The following is a 12,999-nucleotide window of genomic DNA, read 5'->3' as shown; positions in this document are numbered from 1 at the left end:
ATTTCAATATACAGATTAGGCTCAAAAGTTCAAATGCACGTCAAAGTGTTACTGTATTTTTTTATAATATACTATTATAACAACGAGAAAACATTTGCAAGTTACGCGGTCAAAAAAAACATGGCTGACGTACTAAACTCACTTTTGGGCTACCGGCAATGGGCACAGATTACCGATGAGGAAGTTAAATCAAACTCAGATTATACAAAAGAATGCGTTTTGTTTTCAGGAAAAGATTTATTTATTCACAGAGGTTTGTACTCAAGCACTAAGAATATTGAAAATTCTCATGTAACTGTCAAAAACGTGTATAAGAAATACTACATGGTTACTAATTTGTTAGGATGTGTGTACGCGAACGTGACCCGTAAATTTACAACGTTGATCAAAAACATTTTGTCTATAAATAGTTACGAAAAACGTTTGTCTAGAAATAGAGGATACAGTAAAGAAAAAAACCTCAAACTCAAAAAAATGCGTTTAGAAAAAATGGATCGTAATCAAAGGCCAGGCAAGCAATCGAAAACTCATGTACAACATGAGTATCAATCATATGACGAAAATAGTGGCAGTTTGGAAGACAAAGTGCACACATCGGATGATGAGAAAGAAAGTAAACAGAATAATGTTAATGTCAAATATAAAGTTTTAGACGATAATTACTGTGATATTTCGTCGAAAATTTTCAATTATGCATATCAACAATTATTGGATAGTCAGCAGATGTTCGAATACATGTATGACGCATTAACATATTTATTCAGTTTGTTTCCACCCGTGGAATATGTTTTACATCCTGGTATACAGCACGTACAAAAAATATTACTGCTTGTGGAGTGGTACAAGGACATATCGATACATTTAAAACGCTCTATTCTAACTCATACCGATGAACTTAATCTCGAGTACAACTTAAAAGTTGATTTACTTGTCATGCAATTGTTAAGGTCTATTAACGGTAAGAATCAGTTTTCGTTGGGACCGTTCGTACACAATTATTGCGTCCTACAGGGGAAGGAAAACCAGGACATCAAAATAATGGTAAGAACATTTCTAGCTGAGTTTCCGACAAAACATAAATCGGATATCATATATCAATTCGGAATTCAAATTAAAGAACTCGTAAATGAGGTCATCAATAAATATTATTTAGATTTAGGTTTCTTGTACATAAACAAATTCACGTTTGACAACCTTTCCTGATTTATCTTAATAATTTGAATGTATAATATTCATAAAAATACATAAAAATATTAAAATACATGTAAATTTTTTTATAAAATTATTATTGCTATATCAAACCCATCAATCTACCCACGACTCTCTCTATTTAGTATTTAAGTGTTCAATCAAATCAAATTGTCCAACATGGTTAGATAGAACTTGAGTCCCATGATATATTACTAGATCCTTATTATATTATACACAGCCTAGTTGTTCACTATAAACAATTTTTGTTTGAAACGCGAATAATCTCTTTTGTAATAATTGCGCAGTTACATTTATAACTGGTTTAATCCATTAACTATTTAATTTTTTTTTACAAAAATATGATACAGACGGGGGGGGGCTGTAAAAAAAATTGGAATATTTTTAAGGGTCCTCTCCATAGCATTTATTAAGGCGCTTTGTATGCCTAGTTTTTTCATTAAAATTAACATTAAGCTAAATTATAATATTAAAATTTAAAACTAAAAAGGATCTATTTTGATATTTAATTTTTTTTTTTAATTTTCATAATGCAGATTTGATCTATTTTTGTACGAAAACGTGCGTTTTTACTTCGAACAGAACTTACCTAAAAATACTTAGATTTAAGTTTTGAAAATTAGTTTTTGATTCTTTATAACATTTTGAAGACATCGATCGTAGCACAATTTTAAAATTATTTTTAGTTCATTAATTCCCATTTCCCACCCCTGCTTTTTATGTATCCAATTTTTATGAATATCATTTTGTTATGCCATTTGGTCGCAACAGCCGAAAATTGTAAAAAATATTTTACACATTTTCTTTTTTGTAGTAAAAAATGGTTTGACGTAATTGCAAGAATTTAAACTAATTCATCTGTGGAAATTAAGTTGCCAAAATAAAATATTCATCTGGCATAAACCTCGTGGCAACTTTTTTATCTCTTTTAAACGCTTCCTCTTGTTTTTCGCAGACTTCTGACCACAGCTGTGGTCTGTGGGTGAATTTTAACTGTTCTGATCAAACTTTCAAACATCTGTCGAGTCATACTGTTGTTTAATTAGCCTCTACACTAGAACTTATGAAGGCGCATTGTATAGGCAATTGTTACTATAATTTAACAATAACCAAGTCTAAGAATTTTTAAGCACAACATAATGTATTAACACAGGAAAGAGGAATCTATTTTACAAGACGGATGGCCGCTTTCAGGCGAACCCCGCTTGTAAACGAAAAATACATTATTTTATTGTTTAACTAGTATTATTATTAGCGATTGGCTGGGAAACACATTTGATTTGCTATTTGTATTTTTCGCAATATTTCCAATTACATAATATTATATACATGAACATTTTTTATCTAACACGAGTCCTAATTACTGAAGATGGGCAAAATACACAACTAACCGAGTTTTAAAGTACAAAGTATAAATTCTAAGAATAAAAAACTTTTTTCTATTCTAATTATTAATCTTGTAATTTTAACTGTTATTCCATGTAAAATTAACACAATATGTTTTTAATAGTTCAAAAGGGTCCCAAATGTTCAACAGATTCAAACATTTTTGACATAAATATTTTAGTAATCAGTAGAAGAAATATACTATTTCCTATTGACACACTCCAGTTATTTTTTTATTATTATCAATTCATATTTTATGTTCATTAATGTTGTGATTCGGTGCCAATATAATGTGAATAGACAACTATTGTAATGGTGACCCATAATATTATTCAAAATGTTCAAGTACAAAAACATTAGTATGACGCTTTTAAATCTATAGTTGTATAGAACAATTTTCATAATTGAAAAATAGATCATTAATCTTTTAAGAAAATTAATTTACTCTTAAAACAAAAAACGTCAAGTAATTAAGGAAGGTATGTTTTCTTTTTCGAAAACAAATAAATGTTAATAAGTTTTTGTTGTTGGTTTTTTGGTTTTTTTTTTTTATTAAAATAAAGCAAATATACAACATTTAGACGTTTATATGATTCCGATTTTGTTGGCAACATCTAAAGCATCGTAATCTCTCGCTAATCGTACATACGCCTTCTTCTTGCCGTCAGGCCTGCAAATAATAAAACAAAATTTAGTTTCTCTCTTGATTATTTTTCAAATTTAACTTAAGTTTGAAATTTAATTTTAATTTTTTCACGCTTGTCTAATATTTTTAATAGTAAAATGTTTTTTTAAATATTTTTTAACAGTGTTTAACAATAGTAATTTTTACAACAAATTAAGAAATATTATAATCAAAATTCATTATCAGACCAAAATTTGTTCAATCATAATTATGATAATCTGAGAGATTCTCAATAAGTCATCATGTAGAAGATATTATAAATAAAATGTATAGACGTAGAAGTCATCAGAAAAAGTATTCTCAATCATTATTAAGACGACTCTAAACCGTCTACTTCTGAGAGATTCTCATAAAATCATCATACGACTTTCATAAACTATTTAGCGATTGAAATAAGAGCATTACATATTAAAACCATTTCTCCTGACGATTTACCTGATTAAGGTGTTCACTTTGGCCACATTGATGTCGTACATCTTTTTAACAGCGGCTTTAATGTGGTGTTTGTTAGCTCTTAAGTGTACAATGAAGACTAAAGTGTTGTTATCTTCAATTTTCTTCATCGCCGATTCAGTTGTCAATGGAAATTTAATTATATTGAAAGCGTCCATCCTATGAACAAATTCAAATAAACGGTGTTATATTTCTGTAAAATACAAAAAGTGTGTCTTTTTACAATGTTCGACTTACCTGTTTCTCTTGGGCACCGACTTCCTCGGGTATTTTGGATTCCTCGGAGGCTTGAATGTCTTGGGACGACGGAAGTGCACTGAATACCTAATTTTACGTATTCTGGTTCCATGTGGTCCTTTCAAAGTCTAAAAATTAATTTATACATAATGATTAATTATGAACGGGAAAGTGAAAAAATTCCTAAACCTGATAAAAAAAAAAAAATACCTTAATTTTAGATTTCAATGCTTTTTTGACAGCATCACGTTTCGAACCAACTTTCAGTCCTTTGACACCCTTCTTCTTTTCGGTTTTAGTACCATCGGCCTTCTTTTCTTTCTTAAGCTTAGCAGCGGCTGCGGCAGCAGCACCCTTGGTCAATTTCTTGGCAGCGGCTGATTTACCTTTAACCAGTTTCTTTGTCTTGTCACCGGCCTTTTGGTCTTTCTTGTCACCGGCTTTGGGTTTAGCAGCAGCCTTCGACTTGTCCTTTTTAGGTGCGGCAGCCTTTTTCGCTTTTTGTGCAGCCGGATCTAGAGCTGCTTTCTTTGCAGGAGGAGCGCTCTTGGGTGCATCGGCACTCTTCTTCTTAGCCGCTGCTTCTTTCTTAGGCTTATCGGCCTCCTTCTTAGGCTTATCGGCTTCTTTCTTGGGCTTATTGTCACCTTTCTGGCCAGAGGCTTTCTTGGGAGCTGGTCCAGCCTTTTCATTTTCAGTGGCTGGTCGTTTTGTTCCTTTGTCGGCACCCTTACCTTGTTTGGCTTGTTCACCCTTTTTAGATGCCTCGGCCTTTGCTTTAGGTTCCTCCTTCTTCTTATCGGCGGGTTTAGCTGCAGCAGCTTTCTTGTCGGCAGGCTTCTTTTCGGCAGCCTTCTTGTCAGCTGGTGCTTTCTTGTCGGCCGGAGCAGCTTTCTTGTCAGCAGAAGCCTTCTTGTCGGCGGCAGGGGCTTTCTTTTCAGGTGCTGGTGCCTTCTTGTCAGCTGGAGCAGCTTTTTTATCGGCTGGTGCTTTCTTGTCGGCAGGAGCGGCCTTCTTTTCAGGCGCCGGGGCTGCTTTCTTGTCGGCGGGCGCTGCTTTTTTCTCGGGTGCTGGTTTTTTGTCGGTCTTTTTCGTGTCTAGCAACGGTGCAGGTGCTGGCTGCTTCTTATCCGATTTTGCACCGGACGTTGAAGCTGCAGGCTTGTCTTTCTTTTCGCCAGATGGCTTTTTATCACCACCACCGCCACCAGAAGCGGCGGGTTTAGCTAAAACAAAAATAATCAAGTGATAAAATTAAAAACATTTTGCCTGTATACTATTTTTTCTTCTTTACTTTCTTTTAAAATTAATGACAGTAAAAGCATACATTTTCAAACCCAGCTTAAAGTATACATTGCTAAAAGTAAATGGTGTTTACATCAGATATTCTACCATATTAATTTTAAAACTTCATGCAGATTTGCTTACCATTTGCCTACATGAAACAAATTGAAACAATATAGGTAAAGTATTTATTCCGTAACAAATTTAAAATTTTGTATTTTGTATGTTACCATGTTGTTTTGAAAAAAAAATTATGTATACAAAAAAAGACATAAGTTAAGGTCAACACTAATTTGATATCAAATACCATTAAGCATATAAAAAGAAAAAAAAATTTCTAACCTAGTTATGACATAGTGTTATCCAACAAAATATACAAGTATTAGGTATATACAAAGATATAAACATATAAAAAAAAGATTCAATCTATCTCAACTAAAGTATATCAATTTTGTTGAACTATAAAGCAAAAATGTGTTCAACCAACAAATTCTTACAAATAAATAAATTGTAATACTTGGATTATTTAATTGAAATACATCAACGTCATAATTAAAAATATAATGTTGTTATATATTATAAATAAATAAATTTTATAATAAGAAAAAATGAGTGCAAAAATGAATTGCTACCCAGGTACAAAAACAAATATCAAATGATAAATTTCAAAACCATTTAAAATGTACAAAAAATATGAATTAACATGGGAATCATTGTCGATATATTTAATCAAATCACTCCAACTACCTGTTTTAAGGCCATCACCGTTTCCGCAGAATATTTCTTAACAAATTAGCTATTCCAGGATGCATTGCAAGGTGATAAAGACAACTTATGTAATTACAATAAATTATATGTAATGCTTTAAATGTATGCAAAATTTGATATTTTAAGAGTTATACTTTGATAGGTTTTTTTTTAAACTAAAATCTCTTACACGGTTATATTTGATTCTATTATTCTTTTAAAAAGTTTTAGAATACCAGAAAACCATTCAACAAAATTTATTTATTTTAACCAAATTAAATCACTGAAGTGAAAAAAAGGACCACAAATAAAGGGGAGAAAATTAATATAAAACAAGTGAATCAAATCGGGATAAGAGAGCCTAATCGGAATTAAGAGTACCATTGCTTCAAAAATAGTTTCGTGTGGTAACCTTTGAAGATACGACGTTGGATTATGTGGTTTAAGCAGAAAAGGCAGGCCAGCGTGTAAATACAATGTTCTGACATTTTTCCAACACATAATTGGGAAAAACGCTGCCCAGCAACTACTAAGGCGCTTAATTTTTAAGTCAGGTATTCTAGTAAAAATTAAAACAGAATAGATCAAGTTCAAAAGTGATATCGCATGACGGCCATGCCCAAACAAGATTTTGGACAAAACTACCACCGATATCCAAGCACAAGATTTTTTACAAATTTTATCTGACACATTAGCAAAGATTCTAATTGAGATCTTGGACTTGGACGTGCCTCTTCTGGGAAATAACATGCTCGGTAAGACCGACTGATATTGCGGTAAGCCATGTGCTTACCGTGACAATGACAGTCGACGATAAATATCGAGAAAAATACATAAAATAATTTTCATTCGTCGGCGAATGCACTCGGTAGTTATTTAAATGTGTATAATTACCTTTTTTATCACCTTTAGGTGCCATTGAATCGGTTTATAAACGTAAAATGTAAGTCAGTTCCTAAAAATTTACTAACGCGAATACTACTTTTCAATGAAGGAACGTAAAGTGTTCACTTGTTTATAACCTCAAATGACGAGACGCGGTGGACACGTCAAGGAGTAACCGCATTCATCGTCATATTTGAAATTCGAAAAATGTCAAAACTTCAAATAAATCTTTATCCGTCAGTTTGCATATGCGAAAATTGACCGAATGTAGATATTTTAATTACTCGAATTATTAATAATAAGGAAATGTATTTTTTAAAAATTAAAAACCAAATGTACCACTGGTTTACAACGTCTTTGCCGTTATGCTCCCGTAGCGGAGCTCGTTATCAACTACTGACGGCGATAACGTGTGATTATTGCTGTTTTACTGATAACACTAGTTTTACAAAAATCACTGATTTCTCATTTGAAATTTAAAATTAAAATTTTTAACTAATATTTGACTATTTTTCCTCGAACAAGTTAAATCAGTCATTAAAATAAAACGTTCCAGCGCGCTTGTTCGAAATTGTTTGTAATGTAATGACGTCTCGTTTCGAGTGACAATTCACCAAAATGTTTACTGTAAAAATTTGTTTTTGCTTACTTAACGTATTAACGCTATGCGTACTGATTTCGGGCAACAATAAAATTCCTTCTTACCAAGTACAAGAAGAAGGTACGTCGTGTCTTTGGTATTTCACTTATATTTATGTATGAAAGTTATATCGAACTTAAAACAAGGAACAAAATCAAAGTAACAAATTAATAACACAGGGTATATAGTATTGTCATACAGTAATGAGACAATATTATAAAAAACCAAAAAATTGAAAACTTCTATGTACACTACAATACATACAGTACTTACGTACTATACTTTACAATTTGTAAAAGTACAAATTGAACATATTTATGTATCATTAGCTAATACATTTACACAGAACAAATTAATTAGTATAATAATTTAGTAATTAATCTAAAAAAAAAATGAATGGAATATAGATGCATGGAATATATTTAGTGGCATTTGAATAAAATTAATTCATCATAACCTAATTTGAAAATTAAGTTATCGATGAGCCATTGCACTTTTTTTATTTTTACATAGATACACACTAAATCTAAAATCAAATTTTTTTTACAGACATACCATATTCGGTCAACGTTATTAATTTAAAACATCCTAATCATGTCAAAAAAGACCGTCCGTAAGTATACGTTATTTATTTGTAATATACCTTTTTTAATAATGTTATTTTACGAACATTTTACCTGTAACTCAACGCTAATAGTAAATTAATTATAATTACAAATTTTTCAATGTTTTGTTAACAGATGGAATGGGAGATATTTGCCAGACCGTACAGATTCAGATCATTATGAAGGAATTCCAAAAGTCGTTGAAAATGATGATTTTGCATGGTATAATACGCCTAAGCGTAAAGTAAACGTTCCAACAATGGGTTACATGGATATTAATTCTACTTGTGATGACGGAAAGGTAAAAAATATTCTCTTAATGGTTTTGCAAATTAACTTAACGTTTCTTTTCAGACAAATTTAACCACAGATTGGGATGGTTCGTTTTATAACTACACATGTCTGCAAATGGATTACTTACCCATAACTCCTGAAGTCGAGCCTTTATTAGAAAGGGATTTGTTGCCAAAATATTATGTGGTAAGTTTATAAAATTATCTTACTCATTTTTATTATCAAATTAAAATGTTGTCATAAAGTATTACCGTTCTATGACGTCCACTTAAATTCTTAGTTAATTCTAGAGTAAATTATGCGGTATAATATCACATGTTTGTTAGTGTGTTAATTTTTTTATTTGATAAGAATAAATATTATGATTTTTTAAATAATAATTAAGTGCTCGGAAAGTTCCTTTAAAAAAGAACTTAGTTTCAAGCTAGAAGAATAAAACTAGTTTTTTCCTCATTTATGTTAAGGAACTAATATTTTGTTCCCCAATTTTTCATTAAAATCAAAAGTGCGTTAAAAAAAAACTCTATTTTGTGTTGGCCACAATATAGTTAGGATTAAGAAGATAAGATATTTAAAAAAAAATAATTTAGCCTCAAGAGTAACCGAAAAAATCTAGAAGCCATTTTAAATATGCCAAATAATTAAGGGGTAAATAAATATTAAGTTTATCCAGTTACAACATAATATTTTTAATTATTTTTCTCTGAAACAATAAAAAATAAAAAATTATTCACTTGTTACACAATTTTAAAAATTGTTCTTTTAGACAACATTGATGAGATGTTGAAACTTTATAACAAAAATATATTTTAAATCATTTTGGTAGACACTTTGGAGCAACTTTGCTGTGATTCTTCCCCTTATTTCGAAAACACTATGAAAATGTTACCATTGTATCGAGGGGAGGGGTGATCATTTCTTTTCTTTTTTGTATTTACCAAAAACAAAGAAAGAAACGAACAAAAAAAAGTGTTTTATATGTTATCATAGAATTTGAACGCGTTCTGAAGAGTAATGTAAATAATACCAGTAAAAAATTATGAAAGTTTTAAATAAAAAATGCAAAAATTTATGCATCAGCCGGGAATCGAACCCGGGCCGCCCGCGTGGCAGGCGAGCATTCTACCACTGAACCACTGATGCTTCTTATTGTAAGAAGATGTTTTTGAGTTATTTAAACGATAATTTTCACCAACGTATATATTATTGACAACGTTATACCAATTATTAGAAATTAATACAAATCATACGTTTTCTTTAAAAATGAAAAAAATATAAAATAACATTAAAATTAATAGTTGTTTTTTGTGAGTTCTTAAAAAAAATATTAATTTAATTTTTATACCTACATTTATTGAATAATTATTAGTCTCAAACAGTTTTATTTGTTTAGTTTTGTGTTATATTAATATTAATTAACTTTTGTTAACAGGCTAATCACGTGTGTATGAAAGAAAATATATCGTATCATCAGGATATTCCGTCCTTGTAAGTGTATAACAATTTGTATTTACATTTTACAATAATTTTTCTCATTTATTTTAATTAATATTACAAATTAAACGGTGAAAAGTAAAAAAAATGGTCTTAACTTATTTAAAGTTATATTATTATTATATCCTTTAAACATTTATCAAAAATTTAACTACAGGTTAACTTTTTCAGCGGTTCACATCGTCCAGCATGGGCCAAATACGGAGAGTACACATTTTTACCAAGACAAAGATGGCTTCATAATTTAGAAGTATGTACAGTATTGTGCCAAGATAATCTTGAACCTAACAATTTTTTTTTTTTCTAGCATGGGGCCGTCGTAATGTTGTATCATCCGTGTACTCATCCCATTTTGGTACAACGCATGCGAACAGTATTAAAAGGTTGTCTTTTCAGACATATCATTACTCCGTACAATTTGGTTCCTACGTCTAGGGTGAGTATCGGACAGCAAATCACGTTCTTAAGTAATATTTCTAATTGATTAAAACAATTTGTTTTGTTATTTACAGCCAATCGTGTTGGTTACGTGGGGCAACAGGCTATATATGAACGACGTGGACACAAAATTGGCAGTAGAGTACATAAAAAAATATGCTAATCATGCTAAAGAAACAACAGCCAGAGACGGACAGTACGATCATTTGTTATTAGATAAGGCGGAAGTGATTTCCCCTGACGACGTCAACATTTGTCCTACCCCACATAAGAGAAAAAATAGAATATAATATGTTTAATTTTTTTATTTAATTTGTATCATCGTTAAAACATACATAGAAAGACCGCGGCATGTACTTTTTCAGCTACACTTTTGATTACGAATCAACCTCATTAATGTATGATCAGGTCCAAAACAGCACCGCCGAAAAAGCATACAATGTGGTCTATCTATCCATGTTTAAACTGTTTAAGTATACTACTTAATTATTAATAAAAGAAATACTTTGTATTGGTTTTCTATGCAGACTATTCAATTGACATTTCGATAAATATTTTTTATAACATTAATTATATTCAAAAATATATTTAGTAATTTTGTGTAGTAATCATTTTAATTATTAAACCTAGACGAATAAAAAAAAAGAAATCAAATTCATCTGTGAAATAATTTATTTTATAAGATTACTTGTATTGTTTTAAGTTATAATAATTAATAAATATTTTTTTTACATTATTATTTTATTGACTTCTTGTTTTATAGTTAAAATCATTCATAGTTGTAGTAGAGCTATCAATGTTTTGCTTACCCTTTGGCTTTTTTTTTTTTTTATAATATCTAATCCACAAGAAGGAAATAATAATTAACCTCACTGACTTTTCACTATTTTCAAATGTTGGCTTTAGCTGCTGTACAAGACAATAAAATTAAATAAGCGATTCAATTTATAAACATGCTACGCTCCGTACAAAGTTTATGTTTTCTAATAAGCTGAAAATGTAAATCATCGAGTTATTCTTGCTGGAACAAATGGATTCTATATTATATAATATTTATTAATACATTTGTTGAAAAAACTAAAGCGAGCTGCCCAAAGTCAGGACTTAAAAACCATTATTAAAAAACTGTTATTATACAATTATAAAAGTTATAATTTTTAATAAATGTAAAATTATATCTTTTGTTTTATGTATTTGAAAAAAAACGATTTCTAGCCCTGTTTAAAAATATAATATGACTAGGAATAGTGTTCAATACATAAAAAACATACTTAACTAGGGAGCAATATTACAAAATAGGTATATCGATAAAAAGCATTGTAAACTATTTTTCAAAAGCCTGTTAAGTGTTATTTTTCACTCTCGAATAGCAACCTATTGTTGCTATTGTACCTTTGTTTACTACAAAGTGTAAGTTCCTCCTATTATATTTATCCAAAATTGAAAATGTATTGTGTAGAAACCCGATTTAACAAAAAAATATTCAATAATGTTTGTAGCCGTTTAGACTATTTCCCACAAAACGGAAAATGCTTCAAGAAATATCTCATAAATGTGTATAATTTTAATTTTAAACATTGTTGTTGACTTGTGCTTTGAAAATGAGTAAAGACGTACTTAAGAAATACCATGTGTGAAGTAAGAACAAAACAATTTTAACATTTTATGCATTGTGATTTAATAACTGTCAATACATTTTAATAATAATTAACTATTATTTCTCTTAAAACAGGATAGATTGAATGGATTAGTTATGTTGGCAGTTCATAAAAATTTAGAACTTGACACCGGGGCAGTAATTGATGAGCTAGCGAAAAGAACTCGAAAAATAGATCTTGTTTTATAAATTATTATTTTAAAAAATTAGATGTCCGAGTCAATAAAATTAATTTGTTTCAAATTTTCAATGTATATTATATTATAAAATATATAACTGTGTACAGTAGTATATTAAAAAAAAACGTAAACTTGAATGAGGGGTGTGGGGGGCGTAGCCCCCCCCCCTTTACGTTTACTCAAAAATTCATCTATCCCCCCCCCAGAAAAAAATCATAACTACGCCACTGGCAGCTAGTATAATATAATAATATTCCATGTACATGATAGATGTCAAAAAAATCCGGGGGATTGTAAATAGAAATACTCTACTTATAATATGTACAAGAAGTCTTATGAAATAGTACAAACAAGCTACAGTATTTTGATGCACGTCATGCATTTATGTTTTTACACTTAGTTTTGTGTAAGATTTATAAAAATTAAAATGGAAAGTGTTCCTGAAAAAGAAATTATATTATCAAAAAATAAAGGAAATATTAAATCACTTCTCAATTGGAAAAATTGGAAAAACTCGGTAAGTCAAAACAAGTTACTATTATTAAACACGTACGTACATGGGAAAAGTCTGATCCTTATCCGTCGACGAAAACTTATTCAACTCTGAGGTAATAGAGAATTATTATTACTACCTACCATTGTTATTATTTAAATTATAATCACATTATTTATATTTCTACATACAAAATTATAGTTTTAGTTATTCTATAAAAAGAAAAAAACAATTTGGCAATATAGTATATTATTTTTTATAGTGTAAAATGCAAATATCGATAAAAGCATTGTACCTTATGACGATTATGTGG

At 30.0% G+C, this 12,999-nt stretch overlaps 2 protein-coding genes and 1 non-coding gene across 3 annotated transcripts; 1 reads left to right on the top strand and 2 right to left on the bottom strand.

The window, feature by feature from the left end:
- Window positions 1-3,122: 3,122 nt before the first annotated feature.
- On the bottom strand, window positions 3,123-7,037 carry LOC126843401 (nucleolar protein dao-5). The gene is made up of 5 exons (XM_050580933.1): window positions 6,896-7,037; window positions 4,181-5,196; window positions 3,971-4,098; window positions 3,716-3,892; window positions 3,123-3,265 (listed from the first exon to the last, which is right to left on the bottom strand). Exons 1-5 carry the CDS (start codon window positions 6,918-6,920, stop codon window positions 3,181-3,183), a joined length of 1,431 nt encoding a protein of 476 aa, XP_050436890.1. The 5' UTR covers window positions 6,921-7,037; the 3' UTR covers window positions 3,123-3,180.
- A 286-nt stretch (window positions 7,038-7,323) lies between these two features.
- Window positions 7,324-11,096, top strand: LOC126843407 (uncharacterized). The gene is made up of 8 exons (XM_050580948.1): window positions 7,324-7,607; window positions 8,076-8,139; window positions 8,267-8,432; window positions 8,486-8,611; window positions 9,858-9,913; window positions 10,091-10,169; window positions 10,227-10,355; window positions 10,432-11,096. The coding sequence occupies exons 1-8, from the start codon at window positions 7,505-7,507 to the stop codon at window positions 10,645-10,647; spliced, it is 939 nt and encodes a 312-aa protein (XP_050436905.1). The 5' UTR covers window positions 7,324-7,504; the 3' UTR covers window positions 10,648-11,096.
- On the bottom strand, window positions 9,498-9,568 carry Trnag-gcc (transfer RNA glycine (anticodon GCC)). Its single transcript has one exon. It is a non-coding gene; the product is annotated as a tRNA-Gly (tRNA).
- Window positions 11,097-12,999: the final 1,903 nt, after the last annotated feature.

The sequence above is a fragment of the Adelges cooleyi genome, unplaced genomic scaffold (genome assembly GCF_023614345.1).
Source record: "Adelges cooleyi isolate 19-005CV unplaced genomic scaffold, UGA_ACOO_1.1 ACOO_flye_CR_arks_rails_tigmint_CR_PRNA_574, whole genome shotgun sequence".
NCBI classification, from domain to species: Eukaryota; Metazoa; Arthropoda; class Insecta; order Hemiptera; family Adelgidae; genus Adelges; species Adelges cooleyi.
This window is presented reverse-complemented; position numbering and strand designations above follow the sequence as displayed.

Bases quoted from the DNA above. Each gene is read 5' to 3' on its own strand.
- LOC126843401 (XM_050580933.1), bottom strand. From the start codon at position 6,920: ATGGCACCTAAAGGTGATAAAAAAG. The intron at 4,099-4,180 runs GTATTTTTTTTT...ATTAATTTTTAG, and splicing joins CATTGAAATCTAAAATTAAG to ACTTTGAAAGGACCACATGG. The intron at 3,266-3,715 runs GTAAATCGTCAG...TATTATTTGCAG, and splicing joins AAAGTGAACACCTTAATCAG to GCCTGACGGCAAGAAGAAGG.
- LOC126843407 (XM_050580948.1), top strand. From the start codon at position 7,505: ATGTTTACTGTAAAAATTTGTTTTTGCTTACTTAACGTATTAACGCTA. The intron at 8,433-8,485 runs GTAAAAAATATT...GTTTCTTTTCAG, and splicing joins CTACTTGTGATGACGGAAAG to ACAAATTTAACCACAGATTG. The intron at 10,170-10,226 runs GTATGTACAGTA...TTTTTTTTCTAG, and splicing joins GATGGCTTCATAATTTAGAA to CATGGGGCCGTCGTAATGTT.